Source organism: Channa argus, chromosome 2 (genome assembly GCF_033026475.1).
Source record: "Channa argus isolate prfri chromosome 2, Channa argus male v1.0, whole genome shotgun sequence".
NCBI lineage: Eukaryota > Metazoa > Chordata > Actinopteri > Anabantiformes > Channidae > Channa > Channa argus.
This window is the reverse complement of record NC_090198.1, coordinates 16,310,833-16,332,003: the sequence shown is the minus strand read 5'-3', so window position 1 is coordinate 16,332,003 and position 21,171 is coordinate 16,310,833. Positions and strand designations below refer to the sequence as shown.

At 37.5% G+C, this 21,171-nt stretch overlaps 1 protein-coding gene across 5 annotated transcripts in view; it reads left to right on the top strand.

Annotated features, from left to right (window-relative positions):
- Nucleotides 1-14,559: 14,559 nt before the first annotated feature.
- Nucleotides 14,560-21,171, top strand: part of map2k5 (mitogen-activated protein kinase kinase 5) — a 51,456-nt gene continuing 44,844 nt past the window's right edge. For 4 of the 5 annotated variants that reach the window (XM_067495876.1, XM_067495875.1, XM_067495877.1 and 1 more), the window contains exons 1-4: nt 14,560-14,996; nt 16,070-16,118; nt 16,929-16,996; nt 20,553-20,622. In XM_067495876.1, coding sequence (XP_067351977.1) covers nt 14,898-14,996; nt 16,070-16,118; nt 16,929-16,996; nt 20,553-20,622 — 286 coding nt within the window. In that variant the 5' untranslated portion in view covers nt 14,560-14,897. The remainder of the gene's footprint in view (nt 14,997-16,069; nt 16,119-16,928; nt 16,997-20,552; nt 20,623-21,171) is intronic. The other variant, XM_067495878.1, reaches the window with a different exon arrangement.

The window sequence follows — 21,171 nt, the reverse complement described above, 5'->3', positions numbered from 1 at the left end:
AGTTGGACGAATGCTTTGCCTGGAGCAGCCATCACCCTGAAGTTCTCAGGTGTTGACGATTCTTTACATAGATAAACATTATTCGTTTATTTATTTATTTACAGAAACCTCAGTTTCTTTGTTTTCCAGAGGGAAGCAGCGTCTAAAGATGACAGTGCCTCATGCTGAGCCTCTTCACGATACCCGAGGGCTCATTGGGGACACAATAGTGCATCAAGTGAGTCGAACAACATTGTCCGTTTTCTTACTGCATATCTCTTGATTTACAGTATGTGAGGGAAAATCTACACAAATTTAATTTGTGCTTTAAAAGGAGAGAAGAATTAGGTTGCCATAGCGCAATAGTAGAAGAAGCAGTTGAAGTAGAAGACTCAGGTAGTCTTCAGCTAAGGATCAGGGCCCCTAAGATTATGAAATGGCCGAAAAAACATACATTTCTTTTTCACACATTATGTTTATTTGTTCTACATGTCCTCTGAACTTCTTTGTTAGGTCACAATTCATGTCCACATTAGTCACAACAACGTTATGAAAGGTTTTAAGTATACATTTACAAGCAAGGATTGCACACTCAAATCTGACATTAAGAAAGAGTTTAGTGTAAAATCTAAAGTTTAGCATCTGCTAAATAGGAACTGTGATGGCTGATGGAATGGGATGACGTGTGGAGTAACAAACCATGGTTGAATGGAGTGACGGCTGCAGTGTGAAACCATGGGCCAGGACAACGACGGTTTGGGGAAGGCCCCCTTGGCCCTATGAAGACAATGGAATGGAGAGTAACAATCTGAAACAGGAGGATGGGTGGGGCATGAAAAACGAGAATGGTCTGACGATCAAGGCAGGAGGGTATTTATGTACAATAGACTGGAAGGGGAGTGTTTGAGGTGTGGTCCCACTCCTGAACTTCAGATAATAATCTGTGTTGTCTTTTAGAAAATTCATGAACACTGATTCATGTTGGAGCACCAAACAAGATCCTGATGTCAAATTTGTGCCTCAATTTAACATGAAAAAAGTAAGGTCAAGGCATCCTGTGAACGATGCTGTGCATGCTCATGGTCCCCAGAGCACATTCTGATGCCTTCACACAATGATCAGGACAAAACATCCACCAATACACATAAACAATAATAGTTCAATGGACAGATGACCTTCCCCAGATGTTAAACCTGTATGTAAAAACTTGATTAGGTTTCCTCTGGCAACACCCTCAGGCCACAATGTCAGCATTTCACACAAGTTCCCTATTGAATGTATTTCAATTTGTTGCAGTTCATGTTCACCAGGGAGTAAATTCTAAGATAGAGTTTAGTTACATCTTCAGCCTTAATGTAATCAGAGTAGTTTGCCTCTGTATTTAGGAGATGCCTTAATGAAACAGCCCATGCACACATTTTTGTCCTGGTCAGTACAACCATAGTCCGCCCACCATGGTGCGATAAAAAGGGTTGTCACCACAGACTAGTATGCTTTCAACCTGTTACTGAGGAAAAGTATCAAGGCTTTCATCAGCTTTGAGCCTTTTAGCATTAATTGATGATATCTATGGACTATTTGTGAACTTGTGATTGCAGGCTGATATTTATTTATTATGTGGAAAGGGCATTTTTTCAAAATATTGCAGCTTGTGTGTAGCAGCACTGCCTCCCAGTCCTTAACGCAGCTGGTTCACTACCTGGGTTAGTGTCAGTCAACTGTGTAACAACAGTGTAAACTGTTTGCAGTTCACTCAGTGCACAACAGAGGTCACTAGAAACTGCTCTTTCATGAAAGTGCTGGCACATTTTCTTCATCAGAGCTGATGAGCCACATTCAGAAGCCTACTGTGGACTAAAGTTCGCAAAATATGCTGCAGTTTTGAAAGACTGTCTTTAAGATACCATTAACCAACAGCTTGTATCTTATTTTCTCTCTGTCTGATTCAGCAAACCTGCAAGCACAGGCGTGCTTTATTTATACTGGTGGATTTTATGCATGACAGTTTTGCTGAGGGGAAAAAAAGTTCCTCCTCCCCATCTTCCCCATGTTTCCCCTATTGATTTTGGTGCTTCTTTGATGTGAATCTGCGCCAGAAGTGTCACTTAGATAAATCACTGTTAGTCCAAGCTGGCATAGCTCGGCACTGGTGACAGAAGGGAGAATTCCACGTGGATCAAATAAATACAGATGTGAAGTAATTAGTTGTATTCCCAAGAAGCCTATTGTGGGCGCGTTAAAGATGCTAGGGATCAGTTGGCTTTCCCACTAGCAGCTTTTATTAATTTAAACAGGAGCAGAAACTAGGTGGGTCACAACCCATGTGGCTTTGGAAGAGTCACATGACCAAAGTGCAGATAAAATGAAATGTTTGCAGTGCTAGAAAGGAGCTGACATTTGTGATAAACAACAAACCAGTCTTATTTACTGGACACTCAGTACTATGTGTAATTAATTAATGTGTAATTGATCTGCTTGATCTGGGTATAGTTCAGCAGCAGCTACTTCGATCACTAATTTCCATATAAAATTGTTTTGTTTTTGGTTTTTTGGTGACAATGAAAACATGATTATTTCCGTTTTACTTAACCTTGATTTAACCAACCTGAGCACAAATATTTGCTGCGAGGCAAAATAAGTCTTAATTAGTGGATCAGACAGAAATGAGAGAAGCATAATGAAAGACACCAAAGCACAGGAAAAAGCAGACACATATACAACATATATATTACAGTACATATACTGCGGTTGTTTAAAGCCTCATATCAAATACCTCATCGGTGTACTTTCAATTCCTGCTGTAGGCTTGGTGCATTGAAACATGCTGAGAGGCACAATGGATTAGGTGCTTCCAATGATTTATGTAAAACACACTTTGATCTTCACTCCAACCTAAATGACATTTTTAAAAGAACGCTGCTTTAAGTGCATCATTTTATAATAAAAGGAGTGTATGTTGCCACATAATACTGCCATTACACTAAATGACAGATCCTTGTGAAACTGAAACCCACATTTTTTTTTTTGGTCTCGCAATTATAGGACCCTTCAGGAGGGGATGTATTTATACCAAGCAGTTAGCAATGCATTGATTTAATACGTTTCTAATCAGGACATACAGCTTCGGGGTCTGAAATGTTAATTTTTCTTGCTGCTTACAAAGTAGCCTTTGATTTTCTGTCACGGCAGTAATTACAGTGTTTTGCCACTAGATAGGGAGAGAGCTTTGTCTTGTCTAATTATGAGGTAATCATTGCCGTAGTGCCAGCATGTTTTTCTCACCTTTTTGTTAATACTATTTAAATTTTATTTTTTATCACTTCTGGCTATTACCTTCCCTTCTAATTCACAGTGTGACACTGCTAACACATGATGTGTAAATTTGGGTGTGTGTCTGAGTGTATACTTGCAGTGTAGTAGCCTAGTGACTGTAATTGTTGTGGCATGGGTGCTGTTAATTACTGGAGTAAATGGTTGAATCATAGCCAGGCTCCTTTGTGGTTGCAGAGTGGCGGGCAGCAGCAGACAGAGACAGAGGGCTGGAAAATAGTTTTTACCATCTGGGAACAGAGGGAGAGAGAAGGGGAAGCAGAAAGGAGAAAGGGGTAACAGTGGCAGAAAGAAAGGCCCAATTGGTGGCCAGAGCCTAAGGGTCTGGGGTTCCATATGGAAGGCAACACACTGCCTTGCGCTTTAGTGCACACCTTGCTGTTTTAATCAATGGCAAGCCTGTTCACAGAGCCTAGAGCAGCAGTGGTTGTTTCTCATTGTCTCACTGCTACTTCTAGGTTTTCCTGCTCCACTACACTCCAACACTTCTCACCAAATCTCTGAAGAGCGGTGCAGCACTTTCAGGCCACTCTGGAAACAGGAGAAGTGGATGTGCTGCGGTGAAAATGTTTTTGCCATGTGCGTGGTAAAAGCTTGTGTTTTGTAATGATGATTTGATACGCTTCTGGCTCCTGCATGGCCTGATCTAATTTCCCAGCAAAGCAGGGATAAGAATGTAGGCGCCTGCTGTGATTGGAGTTGTTTCTTAAAATGGAGGACACCATTCCCTCTGAATTCCATTTGAGCATTGAAAGTAATGGGATTAGGCTACAAAAGGCATGATAACGCCACAACACTGGAGCAAAGCATGTTAATAACACCATAAAAGTGCCAGCCAACAGTGGTCTGACTCCCTTGTAACCCCACCCAGTCTGAAAGCTGTGCTGGTTATCACCCCCCTCAGTCACATCACTATGTAAGACAGAGGAGTAAGGTCTTCACTATGAGGGAGGTTCAATGTTTGATTCTATAATAGGACATTGAACATGAATATTTAGTTATATTAAACAGTTTGTAAAGAAGAACAAAAACCTTGAATGACATTTGAAACCTGCTGTTACATTTTCAAATAATATTTGCCTTGACAGTGCAGCAGTCAAATAGAGGTGTAATTGTCTGTCTTTTATCTGATAGAGGATGATGACCATAAAGAACATATCTAGAATATTAAAATCTCAGTTTATGTTGTTTGCCATGAAACTCACTCTGTGACTATATTACATATTAGGTCACACAACTTTAGAATACAGAAAATGACTTATTAGTGATCGGTGATCATGATTTTATATTTTGCAAACTTCTCACTATGGGAAATAGGGAACGAAATAGGGAACGTCTTACTGCCTTAATAATGACCTATACCTTACGGTATAGGTCATTATGAAAACAACTCACAATTTGCAACAACAAAATACAGAAGTAAAAAGCTGTTGTAGTTTTATTTGTTACTGTAATACCTTTGCCTAACTGAGAGCAGAAAATATGACACTGCACCAAGACATTTCCATTGCAGCTAATGTGCAATAGATGGTACGTACTTATTTGCAGATGTTGAAAGTTTCACAGAGAGACACTAAAGGGAAGTGAATATGCAGGAAGCTCACCATATCACAAAATAGCTGTTTTAATATGAGTGAACCATCGTACTATCACCAGATCATAGTCCATAGTTGAGTATCAGGGAATCAGCATAAATTGCAGAGGAATCTGAATAGTGTGCATTGTATGATTGGCTGTCACAGCTGTTTAGGTGGTCTAATAAACAAGGTTCTCAACAGAAATAGTCATCTTGACTACTTTGAAGAAGTCTGACAGCAACACCCCCTCCTCCTCATAAACTGACTCTTTCACTGTTTGGCTCCTTGTATTACAGCCTTTGCCATTACTTGGATTTGTGATTAAATTTAGCAAAGGGCTGCTGATAGCTGAATTGTCCAGACACTCTCAATTACCATCTAGGGAGGGTACCTGAGAAAGCTTAACACAGCAATTAACAACTTAATTAAGTGCCACATCCACTGTGGCACTTCTGTGGCCATGCAACAAGGGGTGAATTGATTGCAGAGGATTGCCAGTTGGTCCTCAATTGATTGCCCAATTGATTGGCTTGGATAGGCATTCCTCAATGACTCAGAGAAGGAGTTGTTGTGTGTGTGTGTGTGTGGTGTGTTTTGTCTCAGAGGAAGTAGCCATCACGGTGCTGTGTGACACACTGATAATGACCTGCCAGACTGACTGCATGGCCTCTCCCAATCCCCATGGATCTGTCACACACGTCTGGTGTCAATCAATCACTCACTCTCTGACTCTCTCTTTCACACACACATACATACACACAAACTGAGTTCCTAGGACTGATTTTGAATCCTAAGCAACATCTGCAGTCTATTCATTCTAAATACACCTGACAGAGATGGAGTAATAAGTACACACGTACACACTCAACAGAATCCACTGCAACCACTGGATAGTCATTTTAACACCAGAAACACAATACACTTCCATCTAATCCCATTACAACTACAATAACTAAAAAATTTCTTGATTTTCCTGGAGAGATTTTTTCAGTATATGACAATATTAAGTCACATTTTTTTCATTAGAATACGTACTTGTAGAAAGGTTAATTGGACACAGATAAACACACAACACACACACAAACACACACATACACACAGATTTAGTGCACCCTAGGGAGCAGTTAGGATGCAGGGCAGGGCTCGATGTAGGATAGTGAAGTGGTGGTAACATGTCAAATAAACTGTCATTTCTTATTGTGTCAATGAAGTAATTCCCTTTTAAAGGCTTGACCCTTCACCCTGGAGGAGCTCAGCTAGTTGCACAGTGCATAGGAGGAGCCATGAGGGGGTGATAACAAATGACTCAACTGAGGGGGGTGGATGCTATGCTGGACTCGCTCTGTTATAACAGTTATACCACTTAAGAGGTAGAGACTGATTATTCTTTATAATCAGTTTTTTGTCTTGTACCAGTATTTCAGTCTTAATATGATAAATAATATAATAGTGTATTATAATACATTTGAAAGTCTATCAGCATTTCACTCTCTGTCTTAGTAATGCCTTATTTTACCAGTAGGGGGAAGTATTATATGGATGGACTAGAAGACTTACTGACTCTTAATATGATCTGTGACTTACAGGCGCAGGACTATTCAGATATGATCAAATACAGTTTTGGCAGTTCATGTCACAATGCCAAGGATGATCATACAATGTTAAGCTTAAGTGTAATCACACTTGAATCTGAGGATTCATGACAAAAATGATGGCTTTGTGTGTGCGTGTGTGTGTGTGTGTGTGTGTGTGTGTGTATGTGTGTGTGTGTGTGTGTGTGTGTCAGAGAGCTTGATGGCTTTCCCTGTGCCTGCCGTGGTACTGAGGTGGTCAACTTATGACCTGTAATTACACTGCTACTTTGCTCCCACATTTCACCGGAGCAGGTTGGTCTCAGACACTTAAATTACTTCACTTCAATACTTGTGTTGCTATGTTGCTCTAACAGCAATATCATATTGACAGTCCAGGAAATCAACTGTTAACATTTTACTCCATGAGCCACAGCGGATGTTCCAAATACAAAGCCTCCACAGAAAAATATGTTGTAAGAAAATAACAAATTTGATTAAATACAACTATTTTTGACTAATCTTATACTATTTGGAAATGTAAAATTAGCCATGATTTGTCCCCATCCCAATAAAGTGGCTGGTAAATACTTATACCAATTTCAATATGCAGACATTTAAATACCTAAAAATGGCAAGCTTGAGAAAACAGCACAGCAAGGCCAACAATATTGCCTGAAACATATTCTTTGAAAATGGTCTGCATCAATTTGCAATTAGACTTGTAAAATGTAGAAGAGCAGGAGATCTATTTATTGGGGCACATTTGAAGGTTGGGTCCAGGTCGCATATGTTTGCCCTTGCATAGTTCTGTCACATTGTGGTGTAACGGAGCCTCAGCTGCAGGATTTCAGTTTTTAATGAAAAAGTGGGGGCGACTACATCCAGGTAAGACCCCTGGAGGTTATGTTTCCAGGGCTTTGTTATATCCCACAATAAGGCAGTATGCACACATGCACACACACACACACACACACACACACACACACACACACACACACACACACACACACACACACACACACACACACACACACTGCTTTAACCTGACTGATAGCAGTGACTGAGAATACACTATTTCTCTGTAAAAAGCAAATGTTGGACATATCCTTGGTAATCTGAGAGAATCGCTAACAGGAAACAGATTTTCACTTTCTTAAAACTCCCTTTAGCCACATGAGGAAACATTTGAGTTTATTAAATGCAACTTTGGAAATACCATTAACGTCTTCAATAATAACAGAAAATTGTAAGTCACATACACCGGCTAGAAAAACACATTTCCATATTTTTATTATAATATTGTAAATGGATCACAAAACATACAAAAAATGAAAAACAATACTCAAACATGTTTAAAAAACCATATTTGAACACAGAATAAGGGTCACCCTCACAAATTCGTGGCCTTCTACTGATTCAAGTTGGGATGCATTTAAATTGATTGTGCATGTCCCTCCCAGGTGTTAAAACATCTTACAAAAAATGTCCAGTAAACCTATATTAAGAGTTTTTAATTAGGCGCTCCTCCATGGAGGAGTGATGATTCAAAGTTTGAGGTGTTTGTATCCAAACAAAAAGCATTTGTCAGATGCAGAGCTGCCTTACACCTTCAGTGAAACATGAATTTGGAAACATGATGATCAGGGGATAATTTTGGAATTGGAAAGTCGGTGATCTAAATCAGCATCGATACCACTAAATACTGAAGAGGCATGCCATTCCCTCAGGGCAACAAAATGATTGGGGACAACTTAATTTTTTAGCAAGACAATGACCCCCAAACTTTTTTCGCGGTTGTGTAAGAACTATCTATAGAAGAAAACAGTTGCTGGGATACTCTGGGTGATGGCTTGGCCAGCTCAGTGACCAGATCTGAACCCCATCAGGCTGATGTGGGAGAAGGTGGACTCAAGAGTTCAGAACCACTGCCTATCCACTACCGCAGACCTTTGAGAAGTATTGCAGAATGTCTGGGAGTAAATCACAGCTGAATATTAGCAAAAACGAGTCAGTAGAATGCCATTGATTTTTCAGACAGGTATTGCTGCAAAGGGAGTTTTTTTAATGAAAATAAAGTTTGACATGCAAATTAGATTTGACCATTATTCTGTGCTCAAACAGGCCTAAAAATCAATTGTTCCTTTTTTTGTTTTGTTTTGTGATCTATTTTCAACCATTTGATGGACTAAAACTAGCAAAAGATATTAAAATACATGTGTGTAGGTGTTTCTAAACTTTTTCGTGTCAGTGCATTCTGAAGTTCTTGTAGGTTTTTTGTGCTGTTCAAGGCCAGATTTGTTAGGTTTTATTCCTATTATATGAAATGCCTTGAAATGTTATAATATATCTGAATAACACTGTTGGACAGTAGTCGTGTATTTTCTCAATTCTATAAATTTTTGTATCAGCAGCAAATGTTGACCTCCAACAGAGATAAGTGGTGATAACAGATTTAACTCACTAACTCTCCTAAAGGATTTTATAATCTAAACCTTTTGTTCATTTGTACAATAAAATCAATTAGTTTTAAAGCTTTGAAAAGGATTCCAACAAAATTGATGCTCTTTTCTTTCTTGAAGCATAAGTTATGCATAAATAGGAAACAACTCTGAGGAAATGAGGAAATGTCTCTGAGGAAATGTCAACAGTAATTTATTTATTTTTTTATCCCTGTTGTAAAACTCTTATGAAATAATTAAACTAGCATCAATAAATAAATTATACCAATAAAAGCGTAATGGTGTTATTTTGTTGTTGTCATGTCAGACAGCTCATCTTTACTGAAACATGACAAATTTATATCACTGATTTACAGCAGTTTACTGTGTATATATTTTCATCTGTATACATTGAACACCACTGAATTTTATCATCACATGACTTATCTTTCAGCACTGATATTGTGGTATAGCTCTAGCTATATTTCTCTCTCCCGCAATCTTCAGACAATATGGCTTATTGTTAGTCATTATTTGTTTTATAATTTTAATTTACACAGCAATCTTCAAAATGACACACTGCAAAATAATGCACCAGTTGACAAACAGATTATCACTCTGCTAGAAAAACAGAAGTGGATGTCATCACAGCACAAAATCCTCACATACAGTTTTGCTGATAAGAGAATCCACTAAAATGATTCAGCCAACCATTGATAAGGAAGTTATAACAGCAAGATTTCCCACTGGGCAACATAAGTCAATTAACATAATAATATTGATCACATTTCATGATCATAAAATAAAAATGGTAGTGAAATAAATTCCTCTCTTGTTAGTAATTACTCTTGTACAGTACTTACTTGTATGTCTTGTATGACGAACAGCATACAGTAAGTGCTTTGTTGCCCTTTGTTAAACAGTCCTTACACACTTGTGCCCTATAATGCATTAGTGTAATACACTATTATTTTTTCAGAATTTTTTTTTTGGCTGTACCCAGAAAAGTGCATCACTTCCTGCTGATGGTAAACTTTAAATACACTGAGAGGGAGTGCAGAGAGTGCAGAGGGAATAAGAGTCATAAAAACGCTGTTTAGCCACTATTGGTTGTTGTGAGCAGAAGGTCAGACAACAGGCAGCAGGATAAAGATTTAAGTGTGCTGGCAGTCAAGACAATCTCATCTGACAGGGAGGACCAGCCCCACCACAAATTTTAACTATCTCACCACAGTATCAGGTAGGTTGTCTGCCATAAAGTAGAGCAAATGCACATACATAGGTGCTAATGACCCCCCCTCTATAAGCTGCAACCTGATTATTATTATTAAAATTCAGATTCTAATAACATAAGAATAATACATTTATAAATTCTAATAAGAAATGCCCACCCCCTGGAAGGTTAGAAGTCAGATTAGTTTCCCGATGGGTTTTGAAAATCTCTCTTTGAAGAAGACAAGATACAGACTAATAATTGAAGATTTTATTTTTAAATGGGAAATAACTAAAAATGATGATGGAAAGTACAGATTACATGTTATTGCTGTCATGTCATTTACTAATACTTCTTTTTTTTTTTTTACTTGTTCAATATAACAGGCATAGATAAAGATACAGGGACTGTGCAGTAATATATTATTTTGTGATTTAAATTTCAAGCAAATAAATAAGTTTGCCCCCTGAAATACTGTACACCAAATGTGCAACGTCGCTACATAATATCCAAACATTTAGTGATTCGGCATCTTCAAAAATGCTGTAGAAAATTAAGGTAGAACAAAAAGACACTAAAGTTAGTACCAAACCAGTGACATTTGGATTCCTTTATTGTATTGTTTCTCTTCTCTTGAATTGACTGTTCAGTTCATTGTGGGGGATATATGATATGTGAGCACTGACTATGAGGAGTTCTTTCACATACCAAAGGTCAGTGGCATCACTTACAGATAGACAAGGACCCCCCCACCCCATCCCTCCGCAAAAAAAAAAACACTGACTAAGTCATGTACCTCATTCCCTATCAATTATTGACAAGCAGTTGTCAGATGAAAAGCAAGCCAGACTTTCCGTTGATGTGTTTGATAAATATTTCAGCTGACAAACCGGCCACCTGACACTCTTTACCAAAACAATGTCTGGTTAGAGAGGTCGCTCATACTGGCCACAATCATGCACATAAGCATGCACATGTGTATATACAGTTACAATGTTGTGTTGTTAGTACCATGTTCTTAATGTTGTAATCACTTTTTCTAACATAAATTGGAGTGTGTATTTGTGTCTCTTCATTTGCAACTAACTGATAATAACACATCATTTAAGGAGGTAAGACAACTATAAACTATAAGCTCTCTAACAATATAAAAACATAACCGTGCAGTGTTAGAATACTAATTTACACTACTTGTGTTTTACGCTACTTTATTTCCACTCCACTACAGTTTAGCAGGGAATATTGTAGCTTTTACTGGCAACAATAAGTATATTGTGGATGAACTAGTGGTAAACTTAGTGATTGGAATTAAGTATGATACAATATGGAAAGTTTATAACTTAATGAAAGAATCAGAATAATTTTATTATATAACACTGCTTATATAGAACATATTATTTATACTTTAAAATATAAAATAGGATAAAACAAGAAGGTACAGGGTGAGCTTGTATTTTGGCCTTTGTAAACCTGTGACTCAATAACATTTTTGACTCAGTGCTTCCTAGGCAAAACATAGGTAAATAGTAAGATTTGTTATTACATTATCGAGCAGTGATCTGTCTGAAAACGTTGTACCAAAGGTTGTACCATCAGTTGCTTGACCACAGCATTAAAGTAGAGCCAGTAGTGCTGTGGTGAACTTGTGATGTTCTATTTATGTTATGCTCGGTCGAAAAGCAGCCTCTACGGAGAAGACACACCCCATAAATTTACTGTGGCCCCTATAAGCAGGTCAGGAAGGCTCCAATATTTCCTCTTTATTAGAAACAACCGAAACAACATGCAGTCATAAAGGAGACCTCAGAGGTGAATCTGAAACACTGGGAATTGCAGGGAAAACATGCTGCTCAGAGAACTAAGAGGTAGGTGAACAATCCATTTTTTACAACTGTCTTGTCGGCTTATATTGGCGCACTTCCTCATAACTCTCACACTGTTGACTCACAAACTCCCCATGTTTCATCACAGGTCAACCTGGAGATGAACGTTAAAGGAAGAGGTAACAAATGATTGCAGCCACTCGGGCAATTCATATCAACTGTATTGCCGTAACCCTCTACATATCCTGACCTCAATTTGGAGTCAGTGTGTTGAAGGCCCATCTGAGGAAGATGGTATCGATCTGAGCAGGGACTCTGGCAGCGTCAATAAACAACAGACTTCAGGCTTCAAGGCTAAGGAGACACATCTCTATTTCAGCTGGAAGGTCTGCATGTGGATACCTGAGATGGGGCGTGGCCCTGGACAGATGGCTGAAATCACAGCAGGTCCATCTCTTATGTGACATCAAAGCCAGTGATACCTTGCCTGCTGCTGGTTCTTTCAGGATGGCCTTAAACCACAAGCTCACACACTTTTACCTTAAATAATTACACAGGGGCATTGTAAATAGAAAGCTACCAAGTAACAGTCAATATCTGCAACAACGATTAATACTTAACCAGCAGACAAATAGTATTTCAGGATGTTCTACATCCACATTCAAGTGACGAAAGACAGTGCTGACTTTGGCTCATTAATCAATAAATAACCCAACCAATACATTTGACATAGACTAATGAAATAATAATCATCAGAGGAGGAGGAAAAAAGAAAGCAAGCACAGGCTGCATTTGGACACTTAGTTACACAAAAAACATTAATGTAAACTATAGTATGTAAGTAATGGAAAAACCTCCTGGATAGTTTTGTTGCTGTCGTGTTTACTTTGTTTTCTCTCTTTGCTGAGAAAGTTAAATAAGTGTGCCTCATATATTTAGAGTCAAACTGAGCTCACTTTGTGCTAAGCAGCTTGTCAATAACAAGAAAAGAGGTACGGTACAAGAGAAGAGGTCTGATAAAATGGCTTTTAATTACCAGACAGCAAATGCTGGCCTTCCTTTTCCTCTTTCCCCTCAAAGCTAAGTCAGGCATTTGATTTCTGATAATGTGGATTGCTGACTGGGCTTCATCCTACTTGCCCCTAAAGCAGAAGAACCTAACATCAAGTCCTGAGAGAGTATGTTTGACAAAGTGCCATATAGATCCTCTGCTTTCTATCAGAAGGCAGTGCTGGAAGAGGCATTAATCAGAACGCTTGATAGCCTGACTTCATTTTCCCCTTTACTTCCCTGTAACAATTAGGCAAAGTAATAATTTCAAGCGTAACATGGAAATCAATGGGTATTTAACCCCACTGTTGGTACAGGTGTCAGTGATGAAATACGTTCAGAGCAGGTCGATGCAATGAACTTGTAACCTCTGTGGTGTATCTATAGATAGATAAGTAGGTAGATAGAGAGATAGATAGACAGATAGATAGAATGTCACATGTCCAGTCAGTTTTGAGCTGTATGGAGACAGAGCAAGTTTTAACAAGTTATTACGAAAAAAATCTTGGTCACAAAACTACGGTTCTGTGAGTAGAGTGCTTTAACAGAAACTTCCCTTTGCACAGGGATCAGTGTCTTTTTCTTGGAAAGGCAATCAGAGCTTCTTGGTGACCAGGCAGAAAGATGAATGCACCTCCTCAATCATAATTCTATAATCAACAAAGATTTTACTGTAAATGCCCGTTTATTTTACATTCAATAACGTACTAATGACTCATGCCAAATGGAAACCTTTAAATACGAATGATGTGTTAATATACAGTAAAAGTGATAAAAAAAATCTCTTTTAATGCTTCAGACATCATGATCATGAGGGCACAAGCTCACCTATACACCTCCTCTTTTTTAACACATTTTGCATTTATTTCAAATGGACAATCATACCATTTCTAAATATTGAATAGAATTTAAAGAACTATGTTTATGCTTTAGATACCCACTCATATGTAACATCAGAAAGCTATTGTATGTTCAATGTTGTGTATATCAAACTTGATCTCACGTTCATCATCAGCATAACCAGGCTGACAACAGTCTCTTTTGAGGGAGATTTAAATTCTAATTCAATAAAAAAGGTTAATTTTGTACACACACATAGGATATCACGTAAGTGTTGCCTTTGTGCATTTTTCTTAACAAAGGTTTTCTGCCTTATACAATATGGGTTTGTCAGGAGTTAATAGTGAAAACAGTCACATAACATCTATTTAACATTTTTGAAATTGCATGATTCACAATGAAATCATTTTACAGTAAATTAATAAATAAGCCCTAAAAAACTTATAATTATAAAAATTATATGATTACAACATTTTAAAGCAAATTGTGTCTTTGTCAAGAAGTGAAACTGCAATTGAAATTTTACTGGCATGACTGGGAAATTACCACTTTTTTCTTTTGCATGGAAAGCAGAATCACAGTCTATCATCAAGACGTTTGAAATGCGTTTTAACATGTTATGCACAAATGTGACAATAAGCTTTTATATGTCTGTATGACGACACAGGCGTCATGCGGTAATGTTTTGAGTCGACACATGGTACATGTCTCTTATTCTGAAAAGCCAGAAACGGATGTTGATTCGAAAACGCTGTTTCCTTATAATTAGCTGCTTCGCTAGGTTCTGTTTAGTTAAAACTGTGAAAAACTTTGTATTAAGGAGCACACATTTAAGTCAGAGGCAAAGCTTTTATGCAGTTATGATGTATATTTGATCTCGGCTGTGACTGAGCTCAAAGATTAACGTTTTAAACTCTCTGCACCTTGAAACATTAAGTGTGTTGTTTGGCAGGATGCTAGTATGTCTCGTTAGCAAACCATTGCAGGAAATTAGCTTGTTTGGCTAGCTTAGACAAGCCAAGTCTTATTATGAGGCTTAATGTTGATATTTGATTAAAGTCATATCTGCGCAAATGGACACAGAGGCAATAGTGATCCGCATTAAAACGCCGACAGGAGACATGGACTCGTCTGTCGACTGTCCATCTCTATTGAACTTCAATGACCTGCTGGTAAGTCTTCAAAAGCTACCGTTAGCTGTAGCTACTTGTCGTTGTTGATAGCGCCTGATGTCAGCGGTTTTGAGGTGAAAGCTGTGTATAGTAAAACGACACACATACAGTTTGGCTTTGAGACTTTCGGTTTTTAATTTAGCTTCTCTGTACCTGTGTTATACTAAAATGTATTTGACTGAATACACTGCACTTTGGCCCACTTTAGATATTATTTAAACTTGAAAATACATGATTGCACAGAGAGATGATTTGTTTTTTTTTCCCTCTATCACCTGCCTTTGGACCAGTATTGTCAGCTAATAAAATATTACAGCAAGAAAAGCTTGTTTAGGTGTACATGGACATCTTGTTGTTTTTTAAATCAGAAATTTAAAAATGTTTCATTCTATCACACTATCTACAATAGAACATTATTTTCAGTTTTAAGTGAAACCTGTAATGCATCAAAAACACAAACTATTAACAAACATAAAACTATATAAAAACAACATGTTTAGACTAATAATAACCACATGTAGTAGAACAAATCTTCTGATACTTATTCATATAACTGTACCCTGACGTTATTAAAGGAACCATATAGATTGTTAATAAAGTCTATTCAGTCTGTTTTGTTTGAATTAAGAGACTCTAAAAAGCATGTTAGAAGGCAAAAGCTGAGATGTGAGGAGTCAGAAGAGATGTCGTTTGCAAGTCTAAGTAGGCTTTTGTTGTCAGCTGTTTGAAAAGATATTTTTAACAGTTGGCCTTTAGTGTTTGAACAGATACATATTTGATTATATAGTTTCCTTTTAGTTTTACAATATAAGGCTCTAAAGGACTGACCCTAAACAGCAAAGGAATCACAGTACTGGCTCCAGAAGATCTAGGCTTTCTGAGGAACTAAATGCACCGTATCTTTTTACAAATGTATTCTATAATGAGGTGTACATGAAAGGTCGGCATCAATTACATGTTTAACATAATTTTTTCTGTCTTACTTAATTGTAACAAGCTCTGAATTCAAGCGCAGTTCAAACTGTGGACTTTGTTACTGCCCCTCTTATAAATCGCTCTGCCAAACATTTCAGGTTGCAATCAGAGATGTTATGCCTGAAGCCACAGTCACGGCCTTTGAGTGTAAGTATGTAGTTAAATACATGTACTGCTAAAACAGGGACTGTACACCCACAGCAGTATCTATTTTTTTTACTCCAGACAAGAGTAGAAATATCAGTAATTAGTTATCCATCAATCAGCTTAATCACTTCCAATCACAAATATTGAACTAATACTAAATATTTATATATCGTTTGGATATAATGCTGTACTCTGGGAAGTTGTAGGACATTTTTACTGCTGTTTAATTAACTTTATAGAATGTTTAGTAAATATATAGGCAAAATTGTCATAATCATATCAATATTTTAGAACACTAATTCTCCTTCCAAGGATGCTTTCAATTCATTTGTGGATTTAGATTGACTTAGTATTTTGTGGGACTTCATGTAATCCCAGACTAACCATGATGTTGAGATCCTTGCTCTGTGGGGGACTTACCATCTGTTGCAGGTCTTCTTATTCTCCTTTATTATACCGGCTATATGTTGACATGCTGCAAAGTGATTTAGACCTGTGATGGATAATAGTATGAAAACTTTAAGACTGTAAAACTTTAGCAGATTGCTGTGTATAATGGCTTTGCAGTATGTGGAGAGGGTAGGAATGCATATAAGATATATTTTGATAAGAGATATATAGAGAGATTTATATCTGTAGATCTATTTATTACCATTAGTAGGCTAATTGCTCAGCCCTAAATTAATCTAGTGGTATAACAGATATATTTTTGCTTTGAGAAATTCCTATGCAAACAATAATTGCTTGTTTTTTGTTGTTATAAAGCATTACTACCCACAGTTTAAGATGTTTCTGTTTTGTTGTTTTTAGATGAAGATGAGGTAGGAGACAGAATCACTGTAAGAAGTGATGAGGAACTCAAAGCCATGTTGTCATATGTGAGTATGTCAGTGAATTAATTTTTATGTTGTGCTTGTATTCCTCAGGTTATTTCTCTATGAACATGTCTTGAGAGATGGTTGCTCACGTTTCTTTGGTAACAGTGTATTGTACAGCGTTTTCTAATCAGTGATTATTATCTTAAATGTGATGTGCTTACATCAGTTTTCAGTGGGTAAAAATCAGACATCTTAACCTTGTCACATCTTAAAAACTTAAACTTTTTACCATCTAAGAAAATATGTGATATAATGTGGTGCAGTAGACAACATTGGTTGGGCTGAAAAAAAATTTAAAAAGAAGCTTAGTTTGATTTCTTGTTTTACTTTAGCATTGACCTTGTGTTTGTCAGCAGGTCATAAATCTATAAAGAAACCATATTTATTTATTGTATTTAATCTATGGTAAAGGGCAGTTTATTGATAATTTATAATCTGAAGCACACTCTCAAACTTTCACTACCCATTCAGCACCCCCCCCCCAGTGTAGTGCATTTTCATTTTCCACCATACTTACTGTTCATGCCATGGACAGTAAGAGTAATGGCGTGTAATGGGTTTCTCTACGAGGTACACTGAAAGCTAAATGAACTGTCAATTTTTATTATTTATTATTCAGTACTTAAAGTTTTGCCTCATTAAAGAGCAACCCCCCTGGGCTGCAGAATTGTTCAAAATCTACTTTCATCTGTGGATGTCTTTTACCCCCCATCAGCTCACAATGATGCTGCTAGAGCCACAGGCACAATTTACACTTCTTGTTTTTTGTCCATTTTGTCATGCATTCACTTGTGGTTGCTTTTTAATCATTAAGTAGCATAGGGTAGCAGGGTGATTAAGCAAAAAGAGATAGCAGTTGTGCAGATAAGCATTATATAACAGGAAAATAAAAAGTATTCACCTCAGCAAGCGTTAAGAAACCCAGCAGAAATGTTTTAAAATTCCTTTGAGTTTTTTGTTGTTTTGCTGAAATGTGTGACCTGTTTGAACAGAGCAGCAGAAAACAGCGCTTCAGCAACTTTCTGTCCTGGGTCTTTCATTTTACTACCATTATTCTTTGTATTGTGCTTCATAACCTCTCTTAAATTCAATTTTGCTTTTACTTAATTAATATTTCCGGTTAAACTAGGAAACTGAACGAAAGTCAAATTGTACAGTACTGTTTTACCAATGTTTCAGGAAATGAATTAACATAATTGAAGGTAACTTAATAGTTTTTAAAGGAAAGGCCATGATGTCATTATACTAAGTTGATACATGATTGATCAAATATCAGTAGCAGCCTGTGCATGTTTAAATAGCAGACCATCATATACAAGCTACAACTGGAGCAATGAGTAGCCAGTTGTTAGGTTTTTTTTAATTAATTAAATTATTTCAAATGTACCAGTTCTTACTAAATATTTACCTTTGTTTGGCAGAGTAAGCATATACCATGCAAAATTTCCGCTTATTGTCTCAACACATCTTTAGTATTAGGATGATTTCAGATTATGTTAAATGTCTCAACTGCATAAAAAAATTATGACCTCACCTGCACTTTGCACTATCAAGCAAAATATTTATTATCAACGACTCTGTACTGCTTGATCCACATATTTCAAAAGCCATTTGTACAATGAGTTTTTGCCAAACAAATCCAGGAGCCCCGTAATGGCTTTCTGTTCCTCATGGGATGACCAAGTGTACAAAAAGTTGCTGATCACCAGGAAAATACTGGGCTTACTAAAATATAATTTTCACTAGCCTAGTACTTTAGGTTGTCTTATGCAAGGGTTGTGCATTTCAGCAATCATTTGCATTTGTATTCAGTGGAATTTTTTCTTGTCATGGTTGTTTGCTGTGGTTGCCTTTTGGCCTCCATGGAGTCCTCGGTGGAATTTTGCCTCAGTGTTATTAATTCCAGGTGAGCAGACAGCCATTATATGAAATTAATAGGAATTAATAATAAACAGCACATTAGGTGAAAGGTTGGGTAATTCATTATTCACTTATGACTTTATATTTGTGTGTGGAAAAATATTTTATAGACTAGACTTTTAAATATACTATCACAACATTATTTTTTTTTCTTTTCTAATTCAAGATGATATCTCTAATATTACCTGGCAAAAATGTCAAACTCATTAATTTTGATCAAAATAAAATTTCACATTCAGCATTTAATTAACATCGGTCTGCAGAGGGCATTTACTGTGAAAAGTATCTCCCATCATTAAGAACATTGATTGTTACATGCTCCTGTGAGACCTGCCAGTCTTCTAGGCATGTCTAATCATTGTTCGACACCCTGAAAGACAGACGCCCCCATTCAAAGTTAAAGACTGGCCCGTGTCAGGTGCTTAAAAAGAAAAAAACGTGACCTGATCCATTCCTTGTTCAGCTCCCCCTGGAGGTAATGGCTCTAATTCCACTGTTCTTACTCCCATTTCCCTTAGTCTGCTAATGATGATGAGACCCACTCTCTGCTTGCTTTCTCCCACTTGTCCCTTAAGGCTGAGCGATGGTACTTGGGATCGGACACTGTTTAGTTATTGGCCAACAATGGAGAAGGTCTTTTAATAACACACCTACTACAGATTAGTTGGTAATTGCAGCCTTAATCAATAAGCTAGCTGAGCGGAAAATTAAAGGTACGTGAAGCCCGTACCCCCCACCCCACCCAAACACACACAACATGTTTTTTGGTATTAGGCCTATTGTTCAGATGTGGCCTAGTAAAAACGCTGGAGGGCAAAAGCAGAGGGCTAGGAGCGAGGAGGGATCTGACAGTGATAAATAGGCCTTTTAATAACAGCTGTGCCACTTGGGTAGCCATTCTGATCCATTCCCATCCAACCCAGTCCCATCGTCCTCCCTCCCTGTACCATGGTGAGAGTTAAAATTTACATATTGCTGTGATGACTTGGTAGTTCACAGTAGATTGTTTGCATTGACTACAAGAACAAATACATCTTGAAAGTGTGTGTCTTCAGCAAGGGCTCGGTGTTTAGTTTGGTTGGTTTGAAGCCTTGTAAAGGAAAGGACATAAACAAAACACATACGCACACAAACACTCAGAGACACACACATTCACAGTTTAACAGATGGTTTGGTTAACTGAAACATCAATTACTGCATTGCCTTGGCAAGCATTTGAAAGGCTCCAGAGTGTGTGAGCACGTGTTACTCCTGTAGGATATTAGTGTTTGGTGAGCTGTTGACCTGCAGGAGAAAAGGGTTAATGCTACACCCTTCAGAACAAGCCCACAGGGCATTGGTCCTCATTGGCAACAGATTTTAGCACAGCATGCTCACATTTTTTGGTAACATTGTGAATTAATTCTGACGTCATTTGAACAAACATGTTGTTTGTACAATACAACACTGAAAGACACCGAAGTTTTTATCTGTGTAACATTAAGATGGATTATATTCATGAAACTGTTAATATTCTTGTACAGATTGTTTAAGGGGTTTTGAGGTTGTTTAAGCATAATTAGGTTCCAGGATATGTAAAAATGACTCCAGACCACTATTTGTCTCAACACTGTGCCACTTTCTTTTCTCTTTTTAGTACTGCAACACAATGAATGAACAACGCATGAATGGACTGCTACCGGACCCCTTACAGATTTTTCCAAGAGGTACAAAGTGGCATGCTTTAACGGTTTAGGAATTCTTAAAGGCTCAATACATCTTTGTAATCCATCTGTTAATGATTAATCAAAAGAAAAATTCAAACACATATAAGTATTCCCTCTTTCCTAGTCAGAAACTGAAATGTGATTAAATGTGTTTTAAACAATAAAAAAATGGAAGCATGTGGTAGCTAGAAGTTACAATGCACCCTCTGGACCACATTACCATTCAGTGGCCCCTTCTGTTATTATGTCATTTATAAATCTACTTTTCCTCCAAGGACATTCAAAGTGCAAGTCTGTATTCAGGCTAAGTGTTTCCGAGATTTCTGTGATTTTGCAATTTTTCTTCTTCATAAACCGATTTTCATTAAGGGTGGTATATACCTTCTTTACATCTAGATAGTTTTCTCACTACTTGAAGTCATACATAATTTCTAACAGGCCCCAAGGGCAAAGTGACGAAACATTATTGTCTTTCGTTTCTGCTCTATATCTGATTCTCTCTCACTGTTTTTCTTGCTTTCTTTTTCCTCTCTCTCTTTCTATCTCCTC